This window comes from Podarcis cretensis, assembly GCF_951804945.1.
Source record: "Podarcis cretensis genome assembly, chromosome: 15".
In the NCBI taxonomy this organism is placed as follows: Eukaryota; Metazoa; Chordata; class Lepidosauria; order Squamata; family Lacertidae; genus Podarcis; species Podarcis cretensis.
This window is the reverse complement of record NC_137185.1, coordinates 23216730-23231445: the sequence shown is the minus strand read 5'-3', so window position 1 is coordinate 23231445 and position 14716 is coordinate 23216730. Positions and strand designations below refer to the sequence as shown.

The 14716-nt window shown below is 46.6% G+C and overlaps 1 protein-coding gene across 4 annotated transcripts in view; it reads left to right on the top strand.

The window, feature by feature from the left end:
- The window catches only part of GRIK4 (glutamate ionotropic receptor kainate type subunit 4), a 472983-nt gene that overhangs the window by 339344 nt on the left and 118923 nt on the right, over positions 1 to 14716 (top strand). For all 4 annotated transcript variants that reach the window (XM_079954667.1, XM_079954665.1, XM_079954666.1 and 1 more), the window contains exon 7: positions 3395 to 3448. In XM_079954667.1, the coding sequence (XP_079810793.1) occupies positions 3395 to 3448 (54 nt within the window). The remainder of the gene's footprint in view (positions 1 to 3394; positions 3449 to 14716) is intronic.

Sequence of the window (14716 nt, the reverse complement as noted above, 5' to 3'; positions counted from 1 at the left end):
TCTTAAGTGAGATGGGCGCACAACCCCAGAGTCTGTCAAGACTGGCCCGTACGGGCAGGGGTACCTTTACCTTTTACCTTTAGGCTTCAGCCTACTTAGCCTATACATAAATCCGGCAACGAGCAGACTCTTCTTATGTTCTTTCTTACAGGTTAGCATTTGATCAGTTATTATTTCTTTCATAAGGAAGGTTCCCCCAACCCTCCCATCCCTAAATGACAGGGGGCAAATGACTTTAAAACTAGGAGGGGCTTCTGGAACTTCTGGATAGGAGTTTTCAAATACCAGCCTCAGATATTTCTGCAGCTCACTTCCCTCGGGGATAATGGGAGGGTTGCCAGCTACAAAGACTGAGATGCCACTGAAACCTGCTCTGAAGCAAATGACTGATTGTAATTGAGGAGCGTCTGTGTCTCTCTTGAGCTGTTTGTCACCTGGATGGCTTTTTTTAGTTCTCCCACTACCCCAGGCAACGATTTTAAATGTTCTACACTTAAATGCATTTGCATATGTGAATGAGCACTGCCTCCCTCCCCCTCCCCCCCCACTCAATTTGGGCAGGGTGGCAACTCTAATTTATTTGTGCTTCGATTTCACTTCAGCAGCTTTGCATATTACTAAGAGGTGGAATGGGAAGGAAACACAAACAAATCACACTTCCTGTTTCTTCATGCTTCCAGTAAAAGCCTAAGATTATGATCAGACCAAAGTGGGTCCATTTTGTCCAGGAGCAGAGAAACCCAGACCCTCTGGGCCATCTGGCCATTGGAATTCTCCCCAGTCCACACCCCTCACTCCCTCTGCTTCACACCCTCCTTGAGTGTTTTTGCCTGGCTGGAATATGTCCTCGAATTCTGATAATACCCCTAGCTTGCCTGGATGGATAGAGGGGTCCGTTTTAATCCCATTCTCTTTTAAAGGCATCCAAGTTGGTGGCCATCACTGCATCTAGTGGGAGAGAGTTCCATAGTTTTAACTATGTGCTGCATGAAGACATACTTTCTTGTATCAGCCCTGAATCTTACAGCCAGTGCTTTTCCTCCCTAGGGGTACACAGGGTTACGCATACCCCTAAACTCTTTGTGAATCTTTGTACTTTTGTCCATTTACTGTATTTATTTTTCCTGATTTGAACTATAAAACGGTGATTTTCTTGAGTCAAAATGAGAGTACCCCTAAACATTATTTTAGAGGGGAAAGCACTGCTTACAGCATTCAGCCTCACTGGATGTCCGCGAGTTCTAGTCTTATGAGAGAGGAAGAAAAGCTTTTCTCCCTGCACTCTCTGCATGCCAGGCACAATTTTAAACACTTCCATCATGTCACCTCTTACTCACATTTTCTCAAAATTAAAAGGTCCCAGAGGCAGCACCCTTTACTCATTTTGGTTGCCCATTTCTATCTCATCACTCTGCCCCACACCACCAAGATAAGGGATACTCCTGCTTGCTATGTTTGAAAAATTCACCTGTAATAAGGCGTATAAGGAGATGAGCTTATTATGCATGCAGTCACCCTTTGGGGACAAATGCATATACTTCAAAACACAATTAAGCATAGGAGCAACTGTGCTTCTCCTATTTGCAGGAGAAGCTGAAAGTGAAGAATCCTAATTGGCTGGACCTTGAATCAGCATTGACATGCCTCTCTCTCACCTCTGAATGTTGATTGCCTGGCCATTACTCCTATCCAGTAGCCAACTCCTTCTCACCTGGCTGGCTGCAGCTACCCGAAATTCCAAGCAGAATTTCCAAGGACCTGATAAGGCCTCTCCTCTTCCCAGAGGGGAGGGGTTGTGAGCGGGAGCAGCCTCCCGTGGGGGCAGGGAGGCGTATTCGGCTCCCTGCTCCTGATTGCTTCTGCTGCTGCGACCAAGCCTCCCAGCCAACCAATAGGGCCAGCTAGTGGGCAGGGCTAAATGTGTTTAAACAGCTGCAGCAGCGCTCTGCTCCCAGTCTGTTCCTGCTTTCTTCGGATCTCCTTCCCTCCCTCCCTCTTAGGTCAGCTTCTTTTTGTGTATTGACCTTGCTATGGACTTTGGTTGGTTGCCTTGGTTGTCCAAGGGGCCTGGTAGGACTTTTTTTATCCATTTGGCAAATTGGCACCAGCCTCTTGTTTTTTTCGCCTACCTCGTAGCAATCCGTCACAACTTTCTGGTATTGGCGGTTAGGCATTGGAATATGTGTGCTGTGTTGGAGGATTGGGTATGCACCATCATCTACCCCTCCTCTTTTGGGTATTCCATTAAAGGAATCCGGCGGTCATGGATCCTGTCCGATGCTCTGCTGGTGGCTAGGGCCATGGCACTGTTACGATATGGATGCAATGCAGCTGCAAACTGCTAGCTTGAGAGGTAAACATGATGGGAATGTTGGGACTGCCGTGGGAACCAAAGGGGCAGTCAATTCACAGTGCGAAGCACCGGAATTAGCTCAGAGTGTAATATGAGCTCTTCCGTTCATTCCTATCCAGGAAGTGTTTCCCTCTTGGCTGCTGAAGTTTGACAAGAGCAGTCACGTTTTTGTAATGCTGCAAAGACAGAAATAAAGGCATGTAAATATGTTTCTGTCTATCTCTTTCCCCCGCCCGGGGGGGGCAGGAAAGAGGGGTGTGTTCTTCTCACGTTTGAGAAGAATCGCCGATCGAGACCTTGCCTGCGTCTGCTGGGGAATGCAGCCAGGGAGGTCATCAGGGAATCAAGCCGGGTGCCTACGATTGTTGCCAGTTCCTCTGATAAAAGGCTTGATATTTCCAACAGGCACAACCCCCAGTGACATCATGGGGGAGCTTCCAGTTGTATTTGCATCAACAAGCTCCTCCCATTGGTTGTTAACCCTAATATGACTCCCAGCTGCGTAGGGTGGAGTCTGGTATTGCTGTTTCATCCAATGCCTAAGCCAATACTGCTCACATGCTGTAACCAATAAAAGTTGTGGCCTAATTTTGCCCATTAACCTAAAATAATGTGTCTGTGTGTATTATTATAATCCTATGCGGGTTTGAGGGTCCTCAACTCACAATGCTACCTTTTCCCTGTAGATTATGGGGGGCTGTATCTGAAATCTTCTACATTCCAAGCATGAGCAGTACCACTGAGCTACCTTCCGAAGATCCTAGGCACACACCCAAAGAGCAAATCTCACTGAACAACCGAGTGAGTGACTGAGGAGTTAACATACATAGGATGGAGTCTACAGCAAGAAAATGGGAGATAGAAGATGACAATTGCAGCTGTACATGGTTGTCTCTGAACTAAGGAATACGCCCATTGCAAAATAGAGTTCATAAGCTTCAGATCAGGATGCATCTATGATGTGCAAACATTCTCTCTCCCTGCAGCAAAAAAATGGGTGGCTTTCTGCTGTCATAATTTCTCATCTCTTCTCCTTTGCAGGCAGCTGAACTGGGAATGGTGTCAGCCTATTACACGTATATCTTCACTAATCTGGTAAGACATTTCTTCAGCTCTGCCCCCCCTTCTCCCCCCACCGCCATAAGAGTCTTATTGACAAAACCTGACCTGTTCAAGCTGCAATGTGTCTGGCACTTCCGCAGATGCCATGAATGAGAGGAAGAGGAGAGAGAAATCTAGGGGAGATGTAGGGTGCTTCTGTATTTGCATTTTATTAGTATTAGTATTGAAGGACTTGAAAAGTTGTGAAATATGTAGACTAGGAGCAACATCATCTCCTAAGCAACGCACTTATCCAAGTTTTTCATAAGCCTTTTCTGCCAAGCCAAAGAAACCCATGTGTCTCCGCTTTTCCAGCTTGTTTACATTGCATTATGGAGACTCTGCAAGGCCATTTTTAGTTTGGTTTTTTTAAAGGATTTGGGCAAATTTGTGAAAGATGTCTCCTGATGGCTAATAAATTTGGCAACTAAATGGAGCATCCATGTTCAGAGACAGTATATCTTTCAATATCAGATACAGGGGATAAGCAAAAGGGATGGCCTGCTTGTGAGTTTCCCAGGGACACCTGGCTGGCTGGTGTAGGAAAATGGACAAGCAATTGTTTAACATTGCAACCAAAACGACTGGGAAAGTAAACAGGTCAATTCATGGCATGTTTGTTTTTAAGAGGTGGTACGGAATAATAATAATAATAATAATAATAATAATAATAATAATAATAATAATAATAATTTATTATTTATACCCCGCCCATCAGCCACTCTGGGCGGCTTCCAGCAAAATACTAAAATACAATAATTCATCAAATATTAAAAGCTCCCCTAAACAGGGCTGCCTTCAGATGTCTTCTAAAAGTCAGATAGTTGTTTGTTTATTTCTTTGACATCTGGTCAGAGGGCGTTCCACAGGGCAGGCACCACTACCGATTATTATTATTTTAATCTTATATTTATTGCATTGGTCTGAGGATCTCACTGTCCTGGCTAGATTTGTACATATAGGACTCAGTTTTGTATAGATGCCTATTTAGACATCTTGAGGTCTTACATTAACTTAAATGCTTCATATAAGATCTATGTACTGATGGTAACTGTGTTCCCAGTTTATTTATTTATTCCATTTATTTATATTCTTCCTGTTTCTCTAAGGAGCTCAATGTAGTGTACATGGTTCTCCCCCCTCCTCCTTTATATCTCACAACAACCCTGTGAAATACATCAGGCTGAGAGGCAGTGACTGGCCCAAGTCACCCAGTGAGCATTGTGGCTGAGTGGGTATTTGAACCCTGGTCTCCCATGCTGTAGTCTATTGTGTCACTCTAACCACTACACCACACTGTTAGCAGCCTGCCATGTTTTCTGGTTCTAGTGTGCAGGTGGGGTTGTTTGTTTTGTTCTGGTAAGGCCCGTGCAGCTATTTGTCATAAAGTGGGTCAAATATACTCAGAGTCGAGAGTGGATTTCATGCTCTTTATTCAGCTCATAGTGGTGAGGAGGAATGAAAGTCCCCTCAAAGTATCTGCTTTATATACATTATTTACACAATGGGCTGCACATGATTGGCTAATTCCGGAATTCTCCTGTAGGCCAATCAGGTTGTGGATTCACTTCCATCTGGAGCTGGATTGGGTGGCTCCTGCAGACCAATCATACTGCTGCATTGTTCTAGGACCAATCAGACTGCTGCATTTTGGATCCTATTGTTCTAGGACCAATCAGACTGCTGCATTTTGGATCCTATTCAACTCAGTACATAATAGTGGGTATAGCTGTTCATGTATAGATCAGCTTTATCAGGAAGTATTGACAGGATCCAGCCCATACTGGGTCTTTAATACCAGGACTATTACTGCAAAGTGATGATGAAAGGACCTAAGCTGGTGTCCTTGCAAACATACCAGAAAATACAGCCCTCAGCATTGAACCTTCCCTCATAACAATTAAAAATTGCTTTTTCAGCTTTAATTTCCTTTGGCACAGCTTCAGCGTGCTTAGAAATTGGGGGGGGGGCTCTTTTTTTCTGAAGAAGGGGCAGATCTATCTTGTGAGGGGAGGCGGTGGTTAATGAGGAGAAGTAGCTACAGTTTCCTTTCTGGCGTTCTTTAAAATGGATACCAGCTTTCTAATGCTATAATTCAAGGATGGGCTTGGGAAGAGGCTGAATAAAATTTCTTCTCCTCTTGAAATTAACTTTTGTGTGAGAGATTTCTCCTGCCATTGGCAAATCTTTCTCATTTGCACGCCGTTGTGTGGATTTCTTGTGATCGTTTCTCAATAGCTCTATTATGCCGTATAAATGATTTTTTAAAAACCCCTTCCTTGGCAGTTTTATCTGTCATACTTCAAAGCCATAAAACAAGCATTCCTATCCATCAGGGGTGGCTTTCGTTAACAGTGGGCTCAGATCATTTGTCTTTCCCCCTGAGTAAATGGAGGGTTGCCTCGCACTGGTTGAGGTCCATGCCATCAAGTGTGGGACCAGTCATGTACATGAGGGAGGGCTATAACTCAGGAGCCCCCCAGACTGATGGGCTTTTGGGAGGTGGGGTGGATGTCATTGATGCAGTAATAGGGCATTTGTATTCAGGTCTTCCCACACATCACCGTGCTTTATTGTATGGGGAAGTGTGAATTACTGAATCAAGTTCCTCTCTCCCCCCCCTCCCCCAGCCAGGTAGTGAGATCCCTGCTTGCAACCTGCGAGAGCTCATTTGGTTGGGTGATACGGCACCCCGCCATTACTTTGGACCAGGAGGTCTTGTTTCGCAATGATGGCGGTCACCTTTCCAATTGGGGAAATGACATTTCAGCTGGTTGACATCATGCAGGGCATTAGAGATTGGTTGCAGGTGTGAGGTTGTTGACAGTGAGCCATTTGGCTTGAGTGGCGGTTAGGCACTGGGTAAGCCTTTGTGATGGGAGGGGAGTTTGTTGCCTCTGCCCGCCCCTCCTCGATAAGGATATCCTGTCCAAAGCCCGGGTGTGGGCAAGGGCCATGCCACGACCCAGCAGGGACCCCGGGTGTGTGTGTCTTGATTTGATGTATGTCATAGGGCTCCCCCACTGGTGGTTTGCCCTTAATGCGACTCCCTGCAGATGGGCAGGAGTCGGGATATAGTCTTGTTCCACCCAATTCCTAAGCCAAACCACAAACATCTGTAATCAATCAAGTTGTGGCTTATTTTAGCCCATTGGCCTTAATTAGCCGTGCCCATGTGTGTTTATTATATAAGGGAACTACGGGGCCTGGGGCCTTGTCAAGCAAGTAGGGTGAGCCAGAAAAAGACAAGCTGATTGCATTCCACCTATTGCAATGTGACATTTTATTATTATTATTATTATTATTATTATTATTATTATTATTATTTATACCCCGCCCATCTGGCTGACTTTCCCCAGCCACTCTGGGCAGCTTCCAACCGAGTGTTAAAAACAATACAGCATTAAATATTTAAAACTTCCCTAAACAGGGCTGCCTTCAGATATCTTTTAAAGATAAGATAGCTGCTTATTTCCTTCACATCTGATGGGAGGGTGTTCCACAGGGTGGGCGCCACTACCGAGAAGGCCCTCTGTCTGGTTCTCTGTAACCTCACTTCTCGCAATGAGGGAACCACCAGAAGACCCTCGGCACTGGATCTCAGTGTCCGGGCTGAACGAAGGGGGTGGAGACGCTCTTTCAGGTATACAGGACTGAGGCAGTTTAGGGCTTTAAAGGTCAGCACCAACACTTTGAATTGTGCTTGGAAACATACTGGGAGCCAATGCAGATTTCTCAGGACTGGTGTTATGTGGTCCCAGCAGCCACTCCCAGTCACCAGTCTAGCTGCCACATTCTGGATTAGTTGTAGTTTCTGGGTCACCTTCAAAGGTAGCCCCACGTACAGAGCACATTGCAGTAGTCCAAGTGGGAGATAACTAGAGCATGCACCACTCTGGCGAGACAGTCTGCAGACAGGTAGGGTCTCAGCCTGCGTACCAGGTGGAGCTGGTAGACAGCCACCCTGGACACAGAATTAACCTGTGCCTCCATGGACATCTGTGAGTCCAAAATGACTCCCAGGCTGCGCACCTGGTCCTTCAGGGGCACAGTTACCCCATTCAGGACCAGGGAGTCCCCCACACCCGCCCGCCCCCTGTCCCCCCAAAACAGTACTTCTGTCTTGTCAGGATTCAACCTCAATCTGTTAGCCACCATCCATCCTCCAACCGCCTCCAGGCACTCACACAGGACCTTCACCGCCTTCACTGGTTCTGATTTAAAAGAGAGGTAGAGCTGCATATGGGCGGATTCTCCACCGCAGCCCCACATCACGCCAGCTATTTGCTCCATTGCAGCCACCACCTTGTTTGGAGAAACTTTGCACTTCATCTGTGCTTACCAGTGCAGGGTTGAACCAACCAGTTGTATTAAAATCAGAGAGGAGGATCAGGTGTGTCCCTGCAGGGACTTTGTTTATTTTCTTTTATTTCATTCATATTCCATCTTTTCTCCAAGGAGCTCCAAGGTGGCATACTTGGTTCCCCTCTTCCCCATAATATCCTCACAGGAACCCTGTGAGGCAGGTCAGACTGAGAGTGAGTGACTGGCCCAAAGTCACCCAGTGAGCTTCATGGCTGAGTGGGGATTTGAACCTTGGCCTCCCAGATCCTAGTCCCTAACCACTACACCACACTGTCTACTTCCCAATGTGGAAATCACAGACAATTCTGGGTGCATTTTTGTTTTCAGTCAAGCTTTTGGGAGGTGAGACAATTGAGCTGACAACTCTGCAAGACTTAATCAGGAGCCAAGTAGCTAAAACCTCCCCCTCCCAGTGCAGCTTTGTGTTAAAAATGTGATATGGTGAGCCTAAAGCAGCAGCAGGCAGAGAGAAAAGCCCCTGGGTCAACATTGTGCATGTTTCCCTTTCCCACCTAGGCTCACCAAGAAGGTGAGGGCAGACAGAGGAGAAGGGCTATTTCCTGAGATCACACAGATGAAATCAGACACCCTTTTTACAAAGACTGGTTTAGGGATAATGAAATCTCCATTCCCTCGGAGGCAAGGGGATGGATGAGGTGATTAACTGCAGGGGCTCTGTTTCTATAATTCCAGTGAATATTTATGTCACTGTGCATGTGCGCCAAGAGGAGTAGTGAGCATGCTGTGTATTTGGGTGGGAGAAGCAGATGGGAGAAAGCAGCGAGGAAGAGTAATCTAAACTTAGTGAAATGGGAGGGATGGGCAGGAATGCTGGAAGCCAACAGGGGAGAGGCTGCCAAGAGAGAGGAGGGGTGGGTTAAGAACCACTCACAATTTAGAGGATTCCACTTCTCTTGGGTACCAGGGCACTCCAGTGGAGCCCATCTCTCTGCATTCATGCCTTGCTTTTCAGAACCACTTCCTGTCTCCTAGACTTGAATGAGTTGGGCCAAGCCATTGGTTAGATGGGACATTTGTCATCTAGGCATTCCTGGGCATGGCACGACCAGCTGGATTCAGACCTGTTCCACTATAATCTGGTGCCTTCTGGTGAGATGCTTGAAGCTGCAGATTAGGGGAAAGTGGTCCTATTGACTCTCCCAAATCCCAACAGGGCTAAATGCACACATACATAAGAACAGCCTGCTAGATCAGGCAGGCCAGTGGGCCATCTAGTCCAGCATTCCTGTGGGAAACCCTCAGACAAGACCTGAGACAAGAGCACTCTCCCTTCTTGTGGTTTCCAGCAACTAGCATTCTGTGACGGCCTGGGACTCGGGCTCAGACTCTGAACCAGAGGAGTCTCAGTCCACACTGGATCCTTTGCCTCAGGCGGTATCTGAACCAAGTCTGGGGCCTGATTCTGAAGAGCCCCAGTCTGCACAGGTTCCCCTGCAACAAACACCCGCTGGGCGGGTCTGAGTCAGGGGCCTGAGCCTGCCCTGACTCTAGATGTGGGGATTACGTCGTTGCCTTCAGCCGGGCAATCAGTTATAGCTACTCCACTACCGGTTGGGTCAGGAGAGGCCGAGGTGGCTTCTGGGTCTAGTAACCCACTGACATCTCCCGAGCTGCAAAGACTCAGGTCTGAAACAAGTAGAGACCTGAGTACTCACAGGAGGAGTGCTCGCCTCCAGGCGAGACAGGGAGGCGAGTCACCGGGGGATCAGGACTGGCCGTTACCCCGTCAGAGATAAAAGGCTGCTGGACCCCGCCCCAGGTTGTGGGAGCAACATTACTGTTTGCCAGAACCTGCCTGAGATCCTGTGCCTGACATTGCTGCCTCGTGTCCTGCCTTGGCCCTGTCGGACTGACTCCTCGCAGAATCCTTGGATTCGGGACTGGACCGGACCTGGACCACATTACCCGGGTTACCCCAAGGCCCAGCACACATTCAGAAGCATTGCTGTCTCCAACTTTGGAGGTAGGGCATAGCCATCACGGCTGGTAGCCATTGATAGTCTTCTCCTCTGTGAATTTGTCTGGTTCTCTTTTATTTTAAAGCCATTTAAAGTTGGTGACCATCACTGTCTCTTGTGGGAGCAGGTTCCTTAGTTCGACTCTGCACTGCATGAAGAAGTCCTCTCTTTTTTTATCTGTCCTGAATCTTCCATCCTCCAGCTTCACTGCACGTCCATGAATTCTCATAGACATTGGTTTCTCCTGGCAATAAATGTGTCCAGGTGAGACTAGGTTTCTGGTTGGGCAACTGTCAAGTCCTAGTTTTGATGTCACACTTCTGCCCCAAATGTTCCTTGCATGGCATGTATCTAAATACAAAGGATCTGGGATCCTTCTTGCCTTGATAACAAAAAACGTTAGCAGAGACAAGTATGGGTTGAATGGGGAGGTTTCAGAAACTCTGTCATTTGAAGTTCATTCTTTATTGCTATGCTCAGGAAGAGGCACCTGATTAGTAGCAGACTGGGTCTGGGGAAGCTCTTGCTGGCTAGGCAATGTGTCCTTCCAAATCACTGGGCAAGAGAAGCATCATATGCATGCACAATGCTTATACGGATGAGACAGTCATTCCTGGCTGGTAGTACAAGGAGTGGTTATGTGTACAGTGCCTTCTGCAAAGCAAGCAGCTGTTTGTGGCTCAAAGCAAGCTAATTCTGTTGCAGGAGAGGGCATGTGCATGATGCTTCTACAGTGCCAACAGGAGTTCCTGGCATGAGGCAAGGTAATACCATATGGGTGCAGAGCTCCCTTCCTGATGTCTGCCTCCAGATTAGTTGGACAAAACTTTCTAACCTGATTAAATTTCCGGTGTCCTTTTGAGGGTTGTTCCAGACAGCCCCACCTGCAGACTGCTGAGGTATTTACTCTAATTTATTGATTAATTTATTGGCGGGGGGGGGGGATTTCGCCCTACCCCTGACGGAGTGTCTGACAGAGTTAATTAAGAAGGAAAGAGGAGCTGGCTAAAAACCTAGGCAGATGGAAGAGAAATTTAAGGAAATTAGTAATATTTAAATGAGGAAGCAAGATGGGAAAGGGGCCATTTAAACTAATAAATCTAGAGGGATTATCAAGCCACTAATGAACCCTCTGAGTTTTTGCAATCACATCCTGATGGGGGGCGGGAAGGGTGATAAAAAGCAGCATGGCTCGCATTATGGGATGGCAAGCAAAAGGAGCAGCTAAATCAAGTGTGTGTATGTGTCATAGAGTGGATGACTGTTGGAAAGCGAGACCCTGTGTATATTTTAAATATATATGCTTAAAAGCAAGGATCTGAAACTAATAGGAGATAGAGAAAGTCATCAGGCATAAAAAGGGCATGAAGTCAATTCCCTCCTGCACTGGGGAGTTTTCTGAAGGTCAGCTCTTTGGAGAGGTAAGTGAGCTAACTGCATTTAAAATGAAGGGTCAGCGCTGAACTTTCCTTGTCAAGCCCTTCCCTGCCTCCCACCGCTTCTCCTGTATGCACTTGATGGAAATTAGTTTTCTTCCCTCCACCAGTGTGGATTTGGGGAATGTCAGGCTGGAGAGATGTGAGGCTGACTGGCTTCCATCAAGATCAGTGACTCATCCTGGCTTTAAATCCTACTAATTAGACAGTTCAGCAGAGAGAGGAAACACAGCATGTGAAAACAGATAGGAAACTTTGGCGGAGTGTTGGGACACAGCTGAGCAATGGCTTTGCAGTCCATTGGCGCACTGATGCAGGGGACACGATCAGATTTGCCCTGCAAGGGCTGCTAGCTTGATGGTTATGCTGTGTCCCCACAGTCAGAGGCAGGAGGGGATGGTGGTGTTGTGCTTGGGTCCTACTTGCAAGTTTCCCACAGGCATCTGGTAGGCCAGCGTGAGAACAGTATCAGGGGAGGATTTGGGGCAGTGCAAGCAGTGTGGTCACACCGGGTGTGCAGCCAAGGAGGGCACCTTCTTAAAGTCCAGCAAAAACTTGCTCAGCTTTGGGAAGGAGGCGTGAGGGCTCTTACAGGGTCAAGACGCACCTAGTTTTTGGAGGAGGAAAACAAGAAAAAAAATATTCTGAATCTCAGAAGCCAGAACAGCAAGAGGACTCGCTGCGCAGTGAAAGCAGCAATCCCTCTTGCTGTTCTGGCTTCTGGGATAGCTGCGCAGCCTGCATTCACTCCATAAGACGCACACACATTTCCCCTTACTTTTTAGGAGGGGAAAAGTGAGTCTTATAGAGCAAAAAATACGGTACTTGGTGCTTCTTGAGAGTAGGAGGAGGCACTTTGGAGTTTCCCAGCAACTACAAAACACAGTTGACATCTTTATAACCTGAAAATGCTGCTGAGTGCTGCTTGGCACTGCTTGGCAACCAGAAAGCCCTTCCTTCTTATTCCTTCTTGTTTTCTCCTTCCTGGTTGTATGGTGTTCAAGTGAGAAATATTGTCCAGATGAGACCCCAGCATAGCAGAGTTGGAAACATGGGTGTAACCAAGGAGGGCAGGGGGGCAGCTGCCTCCCCTCGTTCAATAATAAATAAATAGAAACACATAACAAATTGAGGTTCTGCCCCTCCTTAACAAAAGGCCTGCCCCCCAACAAAAATGGTGGCTACGCCCATGGTTGGAAAGTCCTAAGCCACATTCACACCCTGCATTTGCACTTCAAACAGTCATGGATTTCCCACAAAGAATTCTGGGAGCTGTAGTTTATTAAGGACACTGAGAGTTGTTAGGGGACCCCTATTCCTTTCCCAGAGCTACAATTATCAACGTTCCCTGGGGAGAGGGATTAATTGCTAAACCACTCTGTAGACTGTAGCTCTGTGGGGAGAATAGGCTCCTCCTTGATCCTTAACAAACTACATATCTCAGTATTCTTTGGAGGAAGTAGTGGCTCTTTAAAGTGGCATCACAGTGTGACTGACCCTGGAGAGATGCATAAACTCCAACCGCTTTCTCCCTTCTTCGCGGGCGAACAGATAAACCTGTGCCACATTCTCTCCACCAGCAACCTAATTCTCATGAGTTTCTCAAATGTTGGGGTTAAGAGAGAAAGGGTTTGAGAAGAAATGAGCATAGCTGCATAGGGTTTTCTTGGGCTGTCATGAGCATCAATGTTCACTTAGCTCAGGCATGGCCAGACGTGGCCCTCCAGATGTTTTGGGACTACAATTCCCATCTCTGACCACTGGTCCTGTTAGCTAGGAATGGTGAGAAGTGTAGTCCGAAAACATCTGGAGGGCCAAGTTTGCCTGACTTAGCTCTCCAAAAGTTCTACTCTTCACTATCTTGTCCATGCAGGTGGTTCAGCCTCCTAGACCTCTTTGTCACCTGTCATTTGCTTTCTCCGGTTCTTATTAGTTTAATATCCTCCCTTTTAAATATACATATCATCTATCCATCTTCAGACAGTTTCCTTTAAGTATATTTCCGCTTGTTACTCTGGATAGCCATTCCTTTCAATTATAGATCTTTTCTCTTAGAAGGTGCTTCACTAACGAACCCTGTGTTGTAGCCTGAACTCCCAGTCTATTTTCTCATAGTCTTTGGACCAGGTTCTTGAAGCTTACTGCAGATCGCAGCTGTAGGGCTGAGTCCCACCACAATATTTGTTGCGTTGCCTGCTGGAACTTGACTACAGGATTCTGCCTCCATAAGGGCACTGATAACTTAAATTGGTATATTAGCAAGACTTTATAACAGGGCTGTCAACACCAGCCTGCAGCAAGCTTTGCACTAGATCAACTTTTCCCAGCCTGAGGCCTTCTGGAAATTTTGGACTACAGTTCCCATCATCCTTGACAATTGGCCATGCTGGTTGGGGTTGATGGATTTGGAATCTGAAACAAGTGGAGTGTCCCAAATCGGGGAAGGCTGATTTTAAGATGTTTGAAATCTGGAGGTGGTTGTGTTTAAGGGGACAGTGGAAGGTTGCCAAGTCTCTTGTGTTTGGTCCTGAGATTCAGGTGTCAAGGTCTTTTCTAACAGCCTGGGATTTAAATGTGCTGTTACCAGCTGGTCTCAAGTTGCTACACTTGAATTTGGGGCTTGGGAATGCAACAGTAGTGCTTTTTAAAAAAACATTTATTTCAAGCTCGTATATCAGGATATCCAGTGATGATGAATGTTGGAAAATTCAAGACAGATAAAACATGTCTCCTTGCAGTGCAGAGTGAAACTGTGGAACTCACTTCCACAGGAGGCAGTGAGGCTGGATCAACAATTCCCAGGGATGAGGGACCAATTGTTAAATTCTGGGAACTGTAGCTCCATGAGGGGAATATGGGTCTCCTAGCAGTTCTCAGCATACTTAACAGACTACAGCTCCAGGAATTATTTGTGCAGAAGCCATGACTGTTTAAAGCAACCTTGGCCCTCCAGATGTTTTGGGACTACAACTCCCATGATCCCTAGCTAACAGTACCAGTGGTCAGGGGTGATGGGAATTGTAGTCCCAAAACAACTGGAGGGCCAAGTTTGCCTGTGCCTGGTTTAAAGTGATATGATAGTACTTTTAACATATGATGGGAATGTGGCCACAGAAAAATTCTGCTCATCACCTGCATATTTCCAACTGGAGATGCTGGGGATTGAACCCAGGATCTTCGTCATGCAAACCATGTGCTCTGCCGTTGACCCATGGTCTCTCCAACAGCTTAAGTTCCGTGGGACATTCTCCCCAAGGAAATGCATGTAGCACTGTTGCCTTAAGGCCATTAATAGCAGGCAGTGCACTATAGCTGTTAGTTAATACATCTAACTAAAAGTTTTAATTAAAACAATTTGTTCAGCTGGGGGGGGAAACCCTGACTGGAAATCCATTAGAATAAAATAAATTGTAACCACGTTGTTGCTTGATTTATAATGATAATAATATAATACTAAGGAGACAATTTGCAGATAGAGAATT